The sequence below is a fragment of the Gallinula chloropus genome (assembly GCF_964237585.1).
Source record: "Gallinula chloropus genome assembly, chromosome: 1".
Lineage (NCBI taxonomy): Eukaryota > Metazoa > Chordata > Aves > Gruiformes > Rallidae > Gallinula > Gallinula chloropus.
In genome coordinates, this window is record NC_140085.1 from 190,301,787 (window position 1) to 190,318,173 (window position 16,387).

At 45.2% G+C, this 16,387-nt stretch overlaps 1 protein-coding gene across 1 annotated transcript in view; it reads left to right on the plus strand.

Moving 5' to 3' along the window:
* Positions 1 to 16,387, plus strand: part of GDPD5 (glycerophosphodiester phosphodiesterase domain containing 5) — a gene marked incomplete at its 5' end in the record, with an annotated part of 125,224 nt that overhangs the window by 56,862 nt on the left and 51,975 nt on the right. Inside the window, one exon of the mRNA XM_084279322.1 lies at positions 14,035 to 14,138. Coding sequence (XP_084135448.1) covers positions 14,035 to 14,138 — 104 coding nt within the window. The remainder of the gene's footprint in view (positions 1 to 14,034; positions 14,139 to 16,387) is intronic.

Below are 16,387 nucleotides of genomic sequence, written 5' to 3' on the forward strand. Positions count from 1 at the left end.
AGGTTGGGGACTGGTCTGTTGGAGAGCAGCGTAGGGGAGAGGGTCCTGGGGGACAGCAGGATGACCACAAGCCAGCAATGTGCCTTTGTGGCTAAGAAGGCTAATGGCATCCTGGAGTGTATGAGAAGGGGGGTGGTTAGTAGATCAAGAAAGGTCCTTCTTCCCCTCTGTTCTGTCCTGGTGACACTTGGTCCAGTTCTGGGCCACTCAGGTCAAGAAGGAAATAAAACTCTTTCCTTGAAAGAGTCCAGCGCAGGGCCACTGAGATGATGGAATGGAACACCTTCCTTATGAGAAGAGGCTGAGGAAGCTGGGCCTCCTTAGCTTGGAGGAGATGGAAGGGTGACCTTATTAATGTTTATAAATATGTAAATGATGAGAGTCAGGAGGCTGGAGCCAGGCTCTTCTCAGGGATGGCAGCGACAGGACAAGGGGCAGCAGGTGCAAGCTGGAGCAGAGGAAGTTCCATGGGAATGTCAGGAGGAACTTTGTCCCTGTGAGGGTGCCAGAGCCCTGGGCCAGGCTGCCCAGAGAGGTTGTGGTGTCTCCTTCTCTGGAGACAATTCAAACCCCATGGTCCTGGATGCGTTCCTGTGTTGATTTAGTCTGGGTGATCCTGCTCTGTCGGGGGGGTGGACTGGATGATTTTTCAAGGTATTTCCAACTCCTAATAGTCTGTGATTCTGTGATACCTGTCTTTTAAATATCTCCAGGCATTGTGAATTTCTCTCCTTACTTGCTACCTGGGAGAGCAAAACTGTCTGATTGGTCCTCAGCCTAGAGGGAATTAGTGGTCCTACATAACTACCCTTTCTAGTCATGTTTTTGGAGGCTGGGAGCCGAGGTGTTTTACAAAGTGTAATAATGTTATTTTTAGAGATTTGGCTCTCTCTTTGTTGCATCTGTTGATCTACAGTTCAATTACGGCAGCCCCAGCAGGAATGCAGATTTCAATAATATGTTCTCTGCCACTTTCTTTGACCTGCTAAATTGAATTGTAAATGGAGCATGTCACAGCTCAGAAATCTCATTCATGGCCTTCTCTAACAAGGTGTGCAGAGAGCTATTAGCGAAGTCTTTACAATAATCAAATAAGATAAGTCTGAGATGTGCAATGACTTCAGGAAGCATCTGCTTAGCTATTGAAGCCTTGGCCTCCAGAACAGCAGGAGTATTTTTTTTCCTCCTTACTTCAGACCCATTGTCTGTTAAACCTAATTTCTTCCTTTTTCTTCCCATTTGTTTATCAGCAGACCACAGTATGTTATCTAGTAGTGAATCAGCCAAAAGCTTTGCAAGGTTTATGAAGTGGCAAGACTGGCTTGATTTGGTTGTGTTGGCAGATGTATCCTTTAAATTAGTCCATCTTCTGCCTGGAGAAGGCTGCAGTGAATGGAAAGAGTCCCATACCTTATGAGATTTGAAGTGTTAAGCAAAGGCACTGTGAAGAGAGGAAGTTGAGGATGAAGAGTTAAAAGGAAGAGCTGGAGAGTGTATTCAAGTGAAGCTTTGTGCCAGATGTTCACGGTCTTGGTTGTTAGATGGAGGGATAATGAAGCCTTTGGACAGGTTACAAAGTGCTGTGAGGGACGACTGATTCGCAGTGGAGTCCTGTAGACTGCTGCCATCACTCTCTTAGGTTCATTAGTCGTAAATCCAATGGAAGGATGAAAGCCTGATCCTTCTGTAAGGTGAGGGAATTGAAGCCTAGGCGCCTTGATTCTGTTCCCAATATACATTAGGTCTGGTAGGTCAACATCTGCTAGTCAAGTATATTGATTTGCTCACTTAAATGCTTCAAATCCTTGGAGTGTAAGGTACTTTCCCTTTGTTATATCCCTCTGCAATATGAGATTCAGCTGCTGGATGTACTTTTGGCAGTGAAGGCTGATTGCATCCCAGGCTGTAACAGTGATGCTGGAGCTAGCAGCTTGAGGGATGTGAGTTTTCCCTCTCTACTGGCACTTGAGAGACCACATCTGAGTACTGAGTCTGGTTTGGGGCTCCCTAAAAACAAGGCAGGCAACAATAGACAAAAGCAAGCTCAGTGCAGACACCAAACTGTTTGGAGCTGGAGCCGGAGCCTGGCAGGTGCAAGAAGAGGCCAAGAGCTGACATCGTGCAGCAGAAGGGAAGGAGACATCTTGCTGTCTTCAGCAACTCTCTAAGGAGTGGCTGTAGAGATGATGATGACTTGGCAAGAGGCAACAGGCATAAGCTTCATCAAGGGAACTTCCTGTTAGTAGGAAAGTCTCTGTCTGTGAAAGGTGGTCAGACCCCAAAGCAGGACCTAAAAGTGATGGGAGTTTCCATCCTTAGACATTCAAACCTTGCTGGGACATTGCCCTGAGGAACATGACCCGAGATGGCCTTGCTCTGAGTAGGAGTTCAGAGCAGAGCCTTGTTATAGGCCCCTTGTAGCCCCAGTTATTTTATCTTTAAATGTCTATTGAGGGTGGTGGATCCCTGCCCCAGGTTGCCCAGAGAGGTGGTGGAGGCCCCATCTCTGGAGACATTCAAGGTCAGGCTTGATGGGGCTCTGAACAACCCGATTTAGTTTAAGGTGTCCCTGTGCACTGCAGGGGGGTTGCACTAGGTGACCTTTGAAGGACCCTTCCAACCTAACCTATTCTAACTAGTCTGCTTTTGATATATGATGGTTTGAGCAGAGCTCGTGAGCTCAAAATTGACTGGGATGAAAAACTGTTCACATCTATAGCACACAAGTCATGTTTTAAGGACTACTCATTCACACACCATGAGCTGGGAATGAAAGTTTCTAACTTCATTGTAGGAACTGAAGTGCTGTGCACACTGACGAAATGCTCCAGCTGTTACTTGTTCTGGTTGATCCTCAGTTCCTGGTTCTAATGGGTGCAGGTGGAGGATGTGGTCATCTTTCATCTCCAGAGTTGATTTATTAACTTGCTTGAAGATTTTCCTTTTTTTGTTGGAAAGATGCCCAATTAGGTAATCTGGAAATGAAGAAGCATGCCATCAATTCTTCTTCTGTGTTCACTGGATAAATGCTAGCTCGCTGCTTCTCTGCCCAAAGCTGATACTGATAAATGCCTGCAAGAAATTGATTCTTGAAAAATGTCAGAAAATAGTGTAGTGAAGGCTCATTAGTAAACTCTTCTCTGTGTCCAGAAGTGAATTTAAAAGACCTGAAAGCACACTTGAGTAATGGTGGTGCTCCAGTTTGAGCCCAGCCTCTTGTACCTGCTCTTGAGGTAGAGAGCAGTTATTTAAGACTGTGTGGCCTTGATCCTTCAACAAAATCCATTCATTTGCTACAAGCAGTTTGCCTGGGCTGGTGGATATTTAGGGACACAAAGACGGTGTGCGCTGAACAAAGATAAAATATCTTCTCTGTCTTGCTGAGTTCATCAGTTTGAGAGTCTTGCTGTATTGGATGTCCCTGTGAATGATCCCTGCATGTAAAGCCTTCAGCACAGAGGTTTGCAGTGTGTTGTAGGAAAATGATAAGCATCTGATGTTGAGGCGATGGTGATGAGATTCCTCCATGTGTTGTTTAGCTGCTCTGGCTAATCTAGTTCAGCACATCTGAAAGCCCTGTGTTTAAACTGGTTGGTGCTCTCTTCTGGGTTTGAATTTAAAAGGAGTGAGGGGAGAAGGAGTGTTTAGTGATGGGACCATAAACAAGAAAGATTCAGGGAGACCTCACCATAGCCCAGGGGAAACCAGAGGGGACATCTTGATCTCTGTGGAGATTTGGAGGTGCTAATGTAACTTGTTTGAAGTTACTGCCTGCTCTAGTAGTTTTGGTGTACTCCTAATAAAACTGAGGAACCCTGGTTTGATCTGGGTTGTTGTCCTTAGAATTGCAGGCAGATCCTACCAGGGTGTATTGAATCACCCAAGCAGTCTAAAATAGCTGTTCTCTAGAAAGCCTGGTGTTGGCAGGGCAGAACTGATGTAGATTGTTTTATCCATCTATGGATATGACCTGTAATCAGGAGAAGGTTGAAGCCATCAGAGCACAGACCCAAGGCTGAGTTGTGTGCAAATGAGACTGGTGGATAGGATTATGATAGGTCTGTCCCTGTCCCTTGCCCCTGTCCTCAGAACATCACATCGTTCCTCCAGACTTCTGTGTTTTCCCCTTTGACTTTTCCATATTGCCCAGTTGGTAGCTGCAGTTGTTCCAGTAGCATGGCTGGATGGGTGGAACTGGAGAAAGATGCCCACACTTGACTTGGTGTGCATCTCCATATGCTTGTGCATGTCCTGATGGATGTGCTGCCAGGCTTTGGGAGGACTCGGGTTTTTTTCTGATTTCCTCTGACCACCAATTCAGCCTCAAGATGAGATACCCTTCAGCAAGAACTTGCTTTAAAATACTATATTTCCTATAAAAGGCTTCTGGTTTTCACACTGAAATCTTTTTCTGACAAAAACGGTGTGTGGGGGAGGGCAGACACTGTCAAAAAGCTTCTTCCTGTTCTAGTTTGATTTTTTGTTTATTTATTTAATTTTTTTCAGTGAATGAACAGGAGCTTTATTGTGTTCAGGCGACAGAATGAGCAGAGTCTGCCCCAAAGACTGAAAGCCAGAAATTCCCAGAGGCACCTTGCCTTGAACAAGAGCCCTCTTCATGTCAGATGACTGGCAATTCCAGAAACCAGTCTGTCCCCCCAATCACTCCTTCATTTCACAGAATCACAAGACCACCATTCTCATCCTAAGCTAAACCATATCCCTAAGTACCTCATCTACCCTTTTTTTTAAACACATCCAGGGTTGGTGACTCAACCCCCTCCCTGGGCAGCCTCTTCCAGTAAAAATTTTTTTTCTAATATCCAATCTAAGCCTGCCCTGGCACAGCTTCTTGCCATTTCTCCTTGACCCATCTCCTGCCCCCTAGCTGAAGAGACCATCGCCCACCTCTCTACAACCCCCTTCATGGTAGTTGTAGGTGGTGGTAAGGCCTCCTCTCAGCCTCCTCTTCTCCAGGCTCAACACCCCCAGCTCCCTCAGCCACTCCTCAGAGGATTTGCCCTCCAGCCCCTTCCCCAGCCTGGCTGCCCTTCTCTGGACTCGCTCCAGGACCTCAATGTCCTTCTTACGGTGAGCAGCTCGGAACTGGACCCAGCACTCGAAGTGCTGCCTCACCAATGCCCAGTCCAGGGGCACAATCACTTCCCCAGACCTACTGCCCGCACTATTTCTGACACAAGCCAGGATGCCATTGGCCTTCCTGGCCACCTGGGCACACTGCTGGCTCATGTTCAGCCTGCAGTCACTCAACACCCCCAGGTCCTTCTCTGCCTGACAGTTCTCCAGCCAGGTTCCCCAAACCAGTAGCGCTGCAGCCAGGGAGCACAAGCTATGTCAGCAGCAGGTACCTCACATGGAGCACCGTGGTCCTGGCTTTGTTGGTTTTTGCGAAGAGCAGACTGAAAGTTGAGAGTGTTTAGCACCCCTTGTACGCAGAGTTATTGTGAAAATCCTTTCCGGTCACAGGAACTGGAGGTGAGACTTGTTTCTATTATTGTTGGCGGAAAGAGACCCATGGTCTGGATGGTGGGGAGATATTTGTGCTATCTAGTTGTAGGTGTTGAAAGTGAGAAGACTGTTGGCTATATAAAGAAGCTCTGTAACTAAGAGGGCCAGTTTCCTCCAGAGCAAATTTAGATCACTTAACTGAGACCATTGTTTGCAAAGCCAACTCGAGTTGGATTTACATGGAGACCACTATAGCCTGACATAGGTGTGCAGAAGAATTCTTGCCCGAGGTAGCTATTAATAAAATATAATTACTCTTTTTTTAGTATGAAAAAATTTCCTTCCATGTTTTTTTCAGTGGCTCATTATATTTATTACGAACAGGTTTAATGTCTCTAATCTCAGAAACATCTGACCAGGAGGCAGATCCTATCAGCAGATGAAATGGAAAAATAATTGTAACGAACTTGTTAGGTGGGGATTACTCTGCATGATGCTTATTATATCTCAGTGTTAAAGTGGAGAAGCAAGTCAGATGTTTTAGTGGCTTTAGTTTGCACTGACTTGTTCCAAATGTGGGAGAATAGCACACGCAGTCTTGGATTTGGAAAGCCAACTGCTTTAAGAGGAAGGTTATAAAAAAATATCTATTTAAAAAGAGGAAGGGGATCTCTGAAGTGCTTTGGCAGAATAAACATCAGTTCTGCTCCAAGGAGCAGTGAGACAAGGAGGGAGTCCCTTCTGCCAATAACATTAATGGTGAGTGAGGTCCTGGTGCAGCCAAGAGGAATGCAGAACTGAAAGGGAACAGAGATTATCCTCTTTCCTGAAATAATGAATCTAGCAATAAAAGATTTTCTGGTTCAAAGCCAGGGTGCAGGGAAGTGAGTTGGAGTTTTTCTATTGATTTTTAGGGAGCACATCTGATCCTTTTGCTGCCCTTCAGCCTTCACGCTGTCACGCTGTCTTTCCGGGTCGGGAGCAAAGGCTACCTGTCTTTCCTGGCTTTGCTCTTCAAATGAAGGGTGGGTCTTTACACAGTGGTCTGTACTGAAAAGCACTTTTCTCTTTTTTTTTTTTAAATTCCTATTTTTGGTTTTTAATTTTTATATTTTTCTATTCATTTTATTTTATTTTAATTTAATTTTCTCTTCCTTGCTTTTTAGTTTTGGACTTTTGGGCTTCTCTTTGTAAACATTAGTGTTGATCTTTCTTGATTTGAAGCCCTCCAGGCTAAAGGAGGTTTAAGTCTGAAGGGAGGCCATAGCTGGCCTTCTGTTTTTTTTTTTCCCTTTTCTTTTTTCTTTTTTTGCATTTTACTGTTTGAGGCTCTCTTTTGAAGAGCTGTCTTCTGCTTTGTTGAACATTGTTAAAAGACCAAGGCACCTGTAGAGCCGACTTACTTCAATTGTGAATGCAGGTTTATTCTTTCCTCCTTTTAAGCCTCCTTATGCTCCCTGTGAAGGGTTTTCATGGGATTTTGTGGAAAAGCAAATTATGGTACCCTACTTGCTACACTTATCTGGCTTAAACTTTTTCCATAAAATGGTACGATTTTTTTTTCTCTGGCTGGTCTCAGTGGTGGCATAGTGTAAAGTCAATGTTTTCTGGATTTTGGTCTTTTAATGAAAATAACTTTTCATCAGGAAAAGAAATCTGCTCTGTTGTGCATCACTTCCAAGCAGCCACAACCTCACCCCTATATTGAAGGTCCTTTAAGTGAAATCTTGCTCACTGCAGTTTCAGCTGCTCTGGGAGAGCTTTGGAGACCTATTGCCACAGAGGGTTTGATGTGACCATCTGTGCAATCCTCACAGTTGGATGTGGATCAAAAGAGGGACTGTGTAAAAAAAAAGTCTGTTCCCATCTGTGAGCTACCATGATTGGCTTTTGTGCTACAGAGATGGGGCAAACTCCCAGTAGTGTTACAGCAGTGGCACTTGATTTCCTTCACCGGAAAGCTTCTAGGGATGCACAAGTTGGAAGGGTCCCAACTTCACCCACACTAACTGCTGAACTGTTGTTTGCTGTGAGCTAATCCATGTGGGAGTGGAGCCCTTAATCCATCCACCACTGGCATTTCCTCTTATCCGTTCATGGTTCAAAACAGGCTTCTCTATTTCCAATTAATTTTGAAACTCTGTGATGCTTCTGGATGCCAGAGAGGATGTTGGAGGCAGTGGGTGTGCTTTAGTGGACCTGCAGATTTATTCTGAGATTAGGAGATGTAGGTACATCTCAAGGGTGCAAGTCCTGCTGCTCACTTGTGATGAGTTGACAGAGCTCTCCGACAACCACCACCAGTGCAGGAGGACATTTCAGGACTAGTGTCAACTGGGGTGACTCCAGCAACTTCAGTGAAGCAAAATGTTCTACTTCATCTGTAGGTCACCAGCAAATCAGCTGGCTCTAGCTTTGGCTTTTCTTGGCATTAATGGAGCAGATGCTGAGCCAATGATGTATTTCCTTCCTGAAAATGCAGAAATGCAGCAGCCTTCTCCTACTCTAGCTGCCTGCAAAGGAGTGGTGTGGTAGATTGACCTTGGATGAAGGCCAGGTGCCCATTCTCTCTTCCATCTTCAGCAGCACTGGGAAAGGAGAAAAATAAGATGGAAGAAACAACACAAACTCTCGTGGGTCAAGATAAAGGTATTTTAATACAGTAAAAGCATGGAAGCAAAGCAAAAGACTCATTCTGTTTCCCATCGCCCAGTGATGTCCATCCACTTCCCAGGAAGCAGGGCTTTAGTATGTGTAGTGGTTGCTCTAGAAGACAAACATTGACTAAGCAAATGCACTTCCCTATCTTCTCCTTATATCTCAGCTTCTTATTGCTGAGCAGATGCTATATGGTGTGGAGTATCTCTTGGGTCAGCTGTTCTGGCTTGGTCCCTTCCCAAGATCTTGCCCACCTTCAGGCTGAGGGTGGGGAAAAAGTTGGAGAGACAGCCCTGATGTGTGCCAGCACTGCTCAGCAGTAGCAAAAACACCAGTGTGTCACCAACACCTTGCTGGCTACCAACGCAAAGCATTATGAGGGCTGCTGTGGGGAAAATTAACTCAAATTCAACCAGATCCAATGCAAGTAGTGAGGGGAGAAGGTCAGCTCATTGCACAGCATTTCAGTGACCTTTTGGGAATGTACTTGGTAGTAAATTAGCAATTTAATGTGATCTTACAACAGGTTGTATCCCACTGTTTTGCCTGCATAAAAAATAAAAATCTATATATTTAAACTTCAAGAAGGGCAGTGATGGACACTTCTGATCAAAGGGGTGTCACCTGGGGAGATACCAATTCTGTTCTTAAATGTTCCTTCTCTGTTCTGAGTTCAAATCACACTCTATTCAGATCCTGATACTGTGCTGATCTGCTTTTGGGGAAGATAATGGCCAGTTTATTGATCTAAAGGCTTGATGAAGTAAATTATTGAACGGTCATGGTTCTGGCCTCTCTAGAACAGCGTGATGTTGAGTTGTGGTCACCCCATATTTGGGCAGGGAATAGATGTGGCAGCCAAACATGCATTAGCTCTGTGCATGGCTAGTTTTTATGATCACTTTGTAGCCATGGCCAAGGAACCTCTTCTAAAGAAGCTCTTTTGGAAAAAAAAAAATTTAGAAAAAGCATGGAATTGTTGGCTGATGAATTGCTGTGGTTTGCAAGTGGTATCACGCCAAGAGATGTCTTCCAGCATATGTGCAATTGGTTAGAACAGAGAAATGTGTGAGAAATCTCAGCAATTCTAATACAACACCCTTAACTAAATTGAAATAGTCCCTATGGGGGGAGTAGGTGGGAGCGTGTATGTAAATGAACTCTGCAATATCTCCTACAGATCTTATGGGAAATAAAATCATCTTCCTGAGCCTCTCTGCTTTCCTGTGCCCTTGGTGCCATAAATAATGCTGTGACCTGAGACCACGAGCATGGTGGTACGTGTAAGGAAATGCTTCTGCAGTGTAAAATCTACAGCTTCTGCCTGACCCTTTTAAAAATTCTTGTTTCAAAGTAATTTCCCTTATTTTAATTGATACTCTCTCCATCCTTCTTTGCGCTGTGGCCATCTTGGTGGATGTGCTCTTCAAGAAAATTGTCCATGTACCAGTTGGCTTTTTTTTTTTTGAGAGGGGTGTTAACTGAGCGCATGGTGGGTGCCTTCTCTGGCTGTTTAGCTGGAGGAATAAAGGTGACTTTTCATTTGTTGCTTTCCTTTAAAATTACACTGCCAAGTGTGAGGTGTTGCACTTTGGGCCGGAAGAATCCCAGACATATTTACTGACTGGGACAAGAGCTCCTGGAGAGCAGCCCTGCTGAGAAGGATCTGTGTGTCATGGTGGATGAGAAACTTCACATGAGCCAGCAGTGTGCTCTTGCAGCTCGGAAGGGCGATGGGATCCTGTGTTCCATCAGCAGAGGGGTGGCAGCAGGGACAGGGAGGGGATTGTCCCTCTCTGCTCTGCCCTACTGAAGCCCCAGCTGGAGTCCTGTGTCCAGAGCTGGGCCCTACAATACAAGAAAGATGTGGGACTGTTGGAGAGGGGTCAGAGGAGCCACGGAGATGCTCAGAGGGCTGGAGCACCTGCCCTATGGAGAGAGGCTGAAGGAGCTGGGCTTGTTCAGCCTGGAGAAGAGAAGGCTGCGGGGGGACCTCATTGCAGCCCTGAAGGGAGCAGAGAAACAGGAGGGGAATCAGCTTGTTAAAGGGCAGAGACTGGCAGGACAAGGGGGATGGAGTGAAGCTGAAGGAGGGAAGATTTAAATTAGATATTAGGGGGAAGTTCTTTACAGAGAGAGTGGTGAGGGGCTGGAACAGGCTGCCCAGAGAGGGGGTGGATGCCCCATCCCTGGAGGTGTTCTAGGCCAGGTTGGATGGGGCCCTGGGCAACCTTGTGTAGATCCAGGCCTGGAGGTTGGTGGCCCTTCCTGTGGCAGGGGGATTAGAACTTTATGATTCTTGGGGTCCCTTCCAATCTAGACCATTCTATGATTCTATGATTAAATGATGGTATAATGAGGCCATTAATGTTTAGTACCATTCTGCAAGACATTATGGCCACATCTGTGTTAGGAAGTAGCATAACCTAAGAGAAGATGTTTGTGGAAGGAGGTAGTTGATGCTGAGATAGTGACATCCATGGTGGTAGCATTTTTGAGGTTGTGGTGTGGTCACTCAGGACTAGCTTTAATCCTATCCTGAGGATTGAGAGCCTTTTTGTGGTTGAGGTGCATTGGGTTCACTCCTGGAGTACATCATAAGGTTTAGCTTCACACAAAGCCCTCTAGTGATGTGAACCAGAACACAGAAGGCAGGAGAAAAAAGGGTGAGCCACTTCCAAAATACATCCTGATAGGAATGAAGGTGCCGATACAGGTGTGCTTGGTCAAGTTCATCTGCAGGACCGTATTGAGCATTACAAGAGCTGTGCATGGTTAAGCTCAGTGTGAGCAATTGGTAAGTAGTGAGCATGTCCATCCTACTCCAGAGGGAAGAGGGAGAAACTGAAAGGGAAAGATGGTGAAGGGGAAGGTTTTCTAGAACAACTGCCAAACACGTCAGTGCTGACATCCTTATAAAATGCCATGGAGCTGAAAATGTGGACCACTTTTTCAAGCACCTTCAGACTTTCTAGTGTTTCTGACTGAGTTTCTGTAGGTGAAGTGGCACCATTTCCTCCACCTACTTGTGGCTGTGATTGAGTGATCAGGATGACATGATTGTAAGTCTTTTATTTTTGGAAGTAGAGGCTTGAAGTTGTTGCACACTGCAGATTTCACCTTGCTTTAAAGCATGTGGGAGCTTGCAAAGTAGGGGCCTCTAAAGTTCTTCTGATGAGGGGCTGATGGAGGGAGGGCTGGAGGCAGGACCTGGGCTAAATCAAATATATCCTGCATGTAGGTGAAATACATGTAGATTCAGATTCTGATTTAGTTTGTGCTGATAACCTCAGTGGTGCTGGGAAGATGACTCCTGTTGCTCTGAAAGCTCACCCAGACCTATGGTTGAATTCACTGAAGTATGTCAAACCTTGAAGGATTTTTCTGGGTTTTCACAAAATCAGCCAGGCAAATATATCTGGCAAGTGCATCATCAAGGACAGACCAAAAATAGCTTTTGGAGAGCTTGACACAGGCTATGCTACTTGCATAAAAATGAGGGGGGGAATATATATATATGTGTGTATATACATGGGAAAAAAAAAGCCCAAATATGTTCTGAAATGTTTTCCTTGGGTTGTTTATTAAATCAGTGTCATCCAATGCATGAACACTGGCCAAGTTTATCCCACAGTGACCTTTACAGAGCTGGAGGGGTTATTTTTTTGGTGGTTGTTTTTGGGTTGTTTGGGGTTTTTTGCAGCAATGTTGGTCCTCAGCACTCGAGTTACTTTAAACCTCACTTGCCTTGCAAAAAACAGTCCAGTTAACCGATTCAGCAGTGTTGCTGATAGGTGCAAGGAGGTGTTTAGACCTAAATGGAGAGGAAAAATACAGCAGATAGGGAAAGTGAGGTTTGAAAGCTTGGAGATCTGCAGACTGGAAGGCATCCAGGAGAAAATGGTCATAGTCTGCTGAAAGGGTTTGCAATTGCTTTCGCCTGGGGAGTTTTAGTGGGATACAGTAAAGGTGGGAGTGGGTTCTGGTTTGTGTGTTTATATAATCCAGATGTTGCATGGGTGGATTTTAATCTGAAAGTTCTTGCTTGAAAAGGATTGGCTTGGCTTGGCTGAGCAACTGTGGTGGGTGTGGAGGAGGTTCATTGTGGAGAGATTTAGCAGCCTTGTTGCTGATTTTGGGATTTGGGGAAGGCTGATGTTGGCTATGGAGCTGATGTAGCTTCTTATGGCTGGAATCTTGGTATTGAAGGCAGGGTGTTTTGGGGGAAGAACTTCCATCGTGACTGCAGTGCTTTCCCTCCCGTAGCTTCTTGGTGCATGTAGGTGCAGGTCTATGTGTGAGGTGAGGAAATGACAGACACTAAGATCATGAAAGAGCAGGTTAGCCATGTGGCTTTGAATGCACTTAGTAGGTGTGCTGTAGAAGTCCTTTTGTGCCACCACCTAGTTCCTTTTGCCCCATTTATCTGGAGCACAAAGCCTCATATGGAAATTGGGTACCTGGTGTTACTGATGTTTGATCAAAGTTGGATAACGAACTTGAGCTGAGCTGAAGATCTGTTCACAATCCCTGGCCAAGAACTGGGAATTTCTAGCAGAAAGCACCATTTTTTGGCCCAGCAAAAATTAAATAATCCCAATCCTTTTTATTGTTTTCTTTTTCTTTTGGCACTTTTAATGAGATGGAGCATACGAGAAAGATCTGTATCACAAGATCTGTATCCAGGGTGATGCACGATGAAACATAATCAATACACTCTTAAGTAAATAGCTTCAGCCCTTAAGATGGAAAGGTAATAAAAAATAGTGGTGTTTCTTATATCACCAAAGCAGAGTTTATATTGGTTTACATTGTTTTGCATAAATGAAAAGCCATGAGACAGTTCACTAGACAAAAGGATCTTTTCAAAAGAGATTAATGGCATGCTCAGGGCCTTAGAAGGAAATTATAGTAGTGGAGTTGCTCATACACTTCTTCAGTTTTTATCCCTTCTCGCTCGTTCTGGGAAGAGAAGATTCATCTGAATATTTTCCATAACGAATTTATTTCAGGGCTCTGTTCTGAACAGACTGGGATGCTGGTTGAAAAGGAAACATATGTGAGCTATTTAATGCCTGCAGAGTAGAACCAACCAGGAGCACGTGGAAATGGTGCTGGTTAGGGATGGTTTTCTTGCCACACTGTTCTCTTCATGGATGTTCTTGCAGTTTAGAATTTGTGCTGTTGGAGTGGGGCACTGAACAGATGTTTTGGGGGTGTTTTCTTTTTGGTGGGGAGGGTGGAATATTCATTGAAACATTCTCCAAAACTGAATATTAGTGCAAATGCCTTTCATTCAATGTTGGTGTGGCCTCTTGTCCTGCTGTATTAGTTGTAAAGTGTTTCCATATGCAGCATTGGTGGGAATAAATGTGGGATGGGTGGCTTAGCTCTGCAGGATCTGAGTGTCCTGAGGTAAGGAGTAAGGGTTTCCACGTCTGTGTAGGAGAACCATCCTTTACCTGCTGCGTAGTCTTTGCTGTGTGATTACTCAGTTGTTTAGGCTGAATCCAAGAAAGATGCCAAGATGCATCTCTCTCATGGAAATGGAAAAGTTAATTAAACAAGTGCTTCAGAAAAACATAAGCCAAAGAAACACACCCCAAAACCCTGACCAAACAGAAAACCTAATTCTGTATCTAGAAATGTTCCCATTCCACATGCCTGAGAGCTGGAGAAATGCTGTTCCAGCTCTGTGTAAAATGGATCTATGCAGATGGCCTCTCTGTCCAGAGCTGAGGACCAGGGTGGCATCTCCAACGTCCCTCAGGGAAGGAAGGTCTGAAATCTGCCCTTGGAAATGTGTAGTCATTCCATTCAATCTCAACAGCTTCCTGATGAGATGTGGTAAAGGACAATGCACTGAAAAGGGCTAGAATTAACACTGACTTCTCTCTCTGTCTGCAGTGGGAGCGCCTCTGGTTTCTCATCCTCACCTCGTCCTTCTTCCTGACCCTGATCTGGTTTTACTTCTGGTGGGAAGTTCACAATGACTACAATGAAATCAACTGGTGAGTAGAGTTTCTCCCTTGCAGATGGGCAAACCCTTAAGTAATTTGACTGCCATCATGTGCCTCTAAGAGGTGTTTGATGCTGGGTTGGATGCATTTGGGTCCTTCAGATGGGCTTGTTAATGGTAGTAAAAGGAAAATGAGGTGGGAAGTGAGACGGAAGGAGAGCTGCTTCTGCTGGTCTTTACTCAAAGAGACAATGTGTCTTCAGGTCTCCGCAGCTGTGACAGAGCTCGGGGGAGGGTGGGCATGCAAAACCTAATAAGGTACTGAAACAATGTAGAAGCTTTTTGGCTGTTCTTTGTTCCTATGGCTGGCTGATTTTGGAAGTGGCTGAGCAATTTGGCAGCAACTTTTCCCAAAATGAAAATGACAAAAAAGTCAGCCTGCAGCAGACACAGATGTGGAGAATTTTGCAAGGCTGGAAGGAGTTGACAACAAGCTTTTCAGTGGGATGTGCTGGGTTGTTCAGGGGTGTTGCCAGCTCTTCCCCTAGTGCTGGAAATACTTCTCCTTTTCACTATCTCAGCAGCATCTTAAAATATTTTGACAGTACCTTGGGCTCTCTTCTAACCAAACTGCTTTGACATCATCTTCTTGTCCAAGATATTATGTAAACTGTATTTTAAAATGCTTTGAGTAGTTGATCCCTTAAATCACCTGCTTTAGATACTGAAGTTGTGTGAGGGAGAGTATTTTGGTGGCTAAGAGAGCCAGTGGGATCCTGGGGGGCATAAAGAGGAGCGTGGCCAGCAGGTCAAAGGAGGTGATCCTCCTCCTCTGCTCTGCCCTGGTCAGGCTCCACCTGGGGTGTTGTGTCCAGTTCTGGGCTCCCTGGGATAAAAAAGACAGGGATCTCCTGGAGAGAGTCCGGCGGAGGGACACAGAGATGATTAAGGGCCTGGAGCATCTCCCCTATCAGGAAAGGCTGAGTGAGCTGGGACTGTTCAGCCTGGAGAAAAGCAGACTAAGGGGGGACCTTATTAATGTTTATAAATATCTTAAGTATGGGATGCAGGGGGAAATGGGAAGCTCCTTTTCAGTGCTCTGTGGGGACAGGACAAGGGGCAATGGCTGCAAGTTGGAGCACAGGAAGTTCTGCACCATCATGCGGAAGAACTTTTACACAGTGAGGGGTGGGGAGCCCTGGGACAGGCTGCCCAGGGGTATGTGGAGTCTCCTTCTCTGGAGATATTCCAGCCCCATCTGGACACCGACCTGTGCAATATGAGCTAGGGACCCTGCTTTTGCAGGGGGTTGGACCTGTTGATCTTTGGAGGTCCCTTCTAACCCCTCTGATTCTGTGATTTACTAACATAATGACGTGAGCTGTCTCCTCCCAGGAGTGTGTTTTTTCTCTTTGCTCAAACCCACACTCTAAGAACTGAAAACATCACCATTGCTCTTGATTATAAATAATACCAGCATGGGGGAAAATAGCCTCTTATTTTTTTTTAAAAGGGTATTTTGTGATTCCTCTTTCAGCTTATACCTTTAGTTAAAGGATGTGATAGTTCCTAGTCCCACTTCGGTGTAAAGCCAAATCTATTTTAGCACTTCTGGATTGACAGGATGGGAAAAGCAAGCCCTCTGCTGCTCAACAGTCATGCAAGAGGCTCTCTGGATGCAAAATAGCATGGCTACATCTGTTCAAGTGTTGTCGCTCAGCACTGAAAATGGGTCAGTGCTTTGTATGTGCTGTAACCCCAGTTAGATCCCTGTTCCACTCACTGACACCAGAGGTTGAGGAGAATAGTGGGGTTTCTGAAAACCAGCCTGAAATGCTGTGGAAAGGCTGGGAAGGGAGGATGATAACATGGGGTGAGGTTTTAATTACAGCCACACCAGTTCCAGACAGAGAGGAAATAATTTCCACTGGGTCTGTTCAGGCTGAGCCTGGCCCTCTTCCCTCACAGTGCAGATGTGCAGGCTCCATGAAAACACAACAGTTTTTAGCCAGATGCGTGTAAAGGAGAGGAAAGCTCCATTTTTGTCCCAGTGGGCCTGTGAGTCTGTTGCTGACAAGATATGGTGTGTTTCTGGTTCTTAGAAACCTCATCTTTGCTGTTCCTCAGTGTAACTTCTGGGCCATAGTTGTGGACAAGGTTTCTTAGATATTTGTTCCTGTTGCCTTCCTCTCTGACCATCTGATTTATTTGCAAGTCATGACTTCTCTCAGGCTAGAGGAAGGACTCCTTGAGGCAAACACCATCTCTGCACGGAACCTGGAGCACCAAGCTACTGGCAGA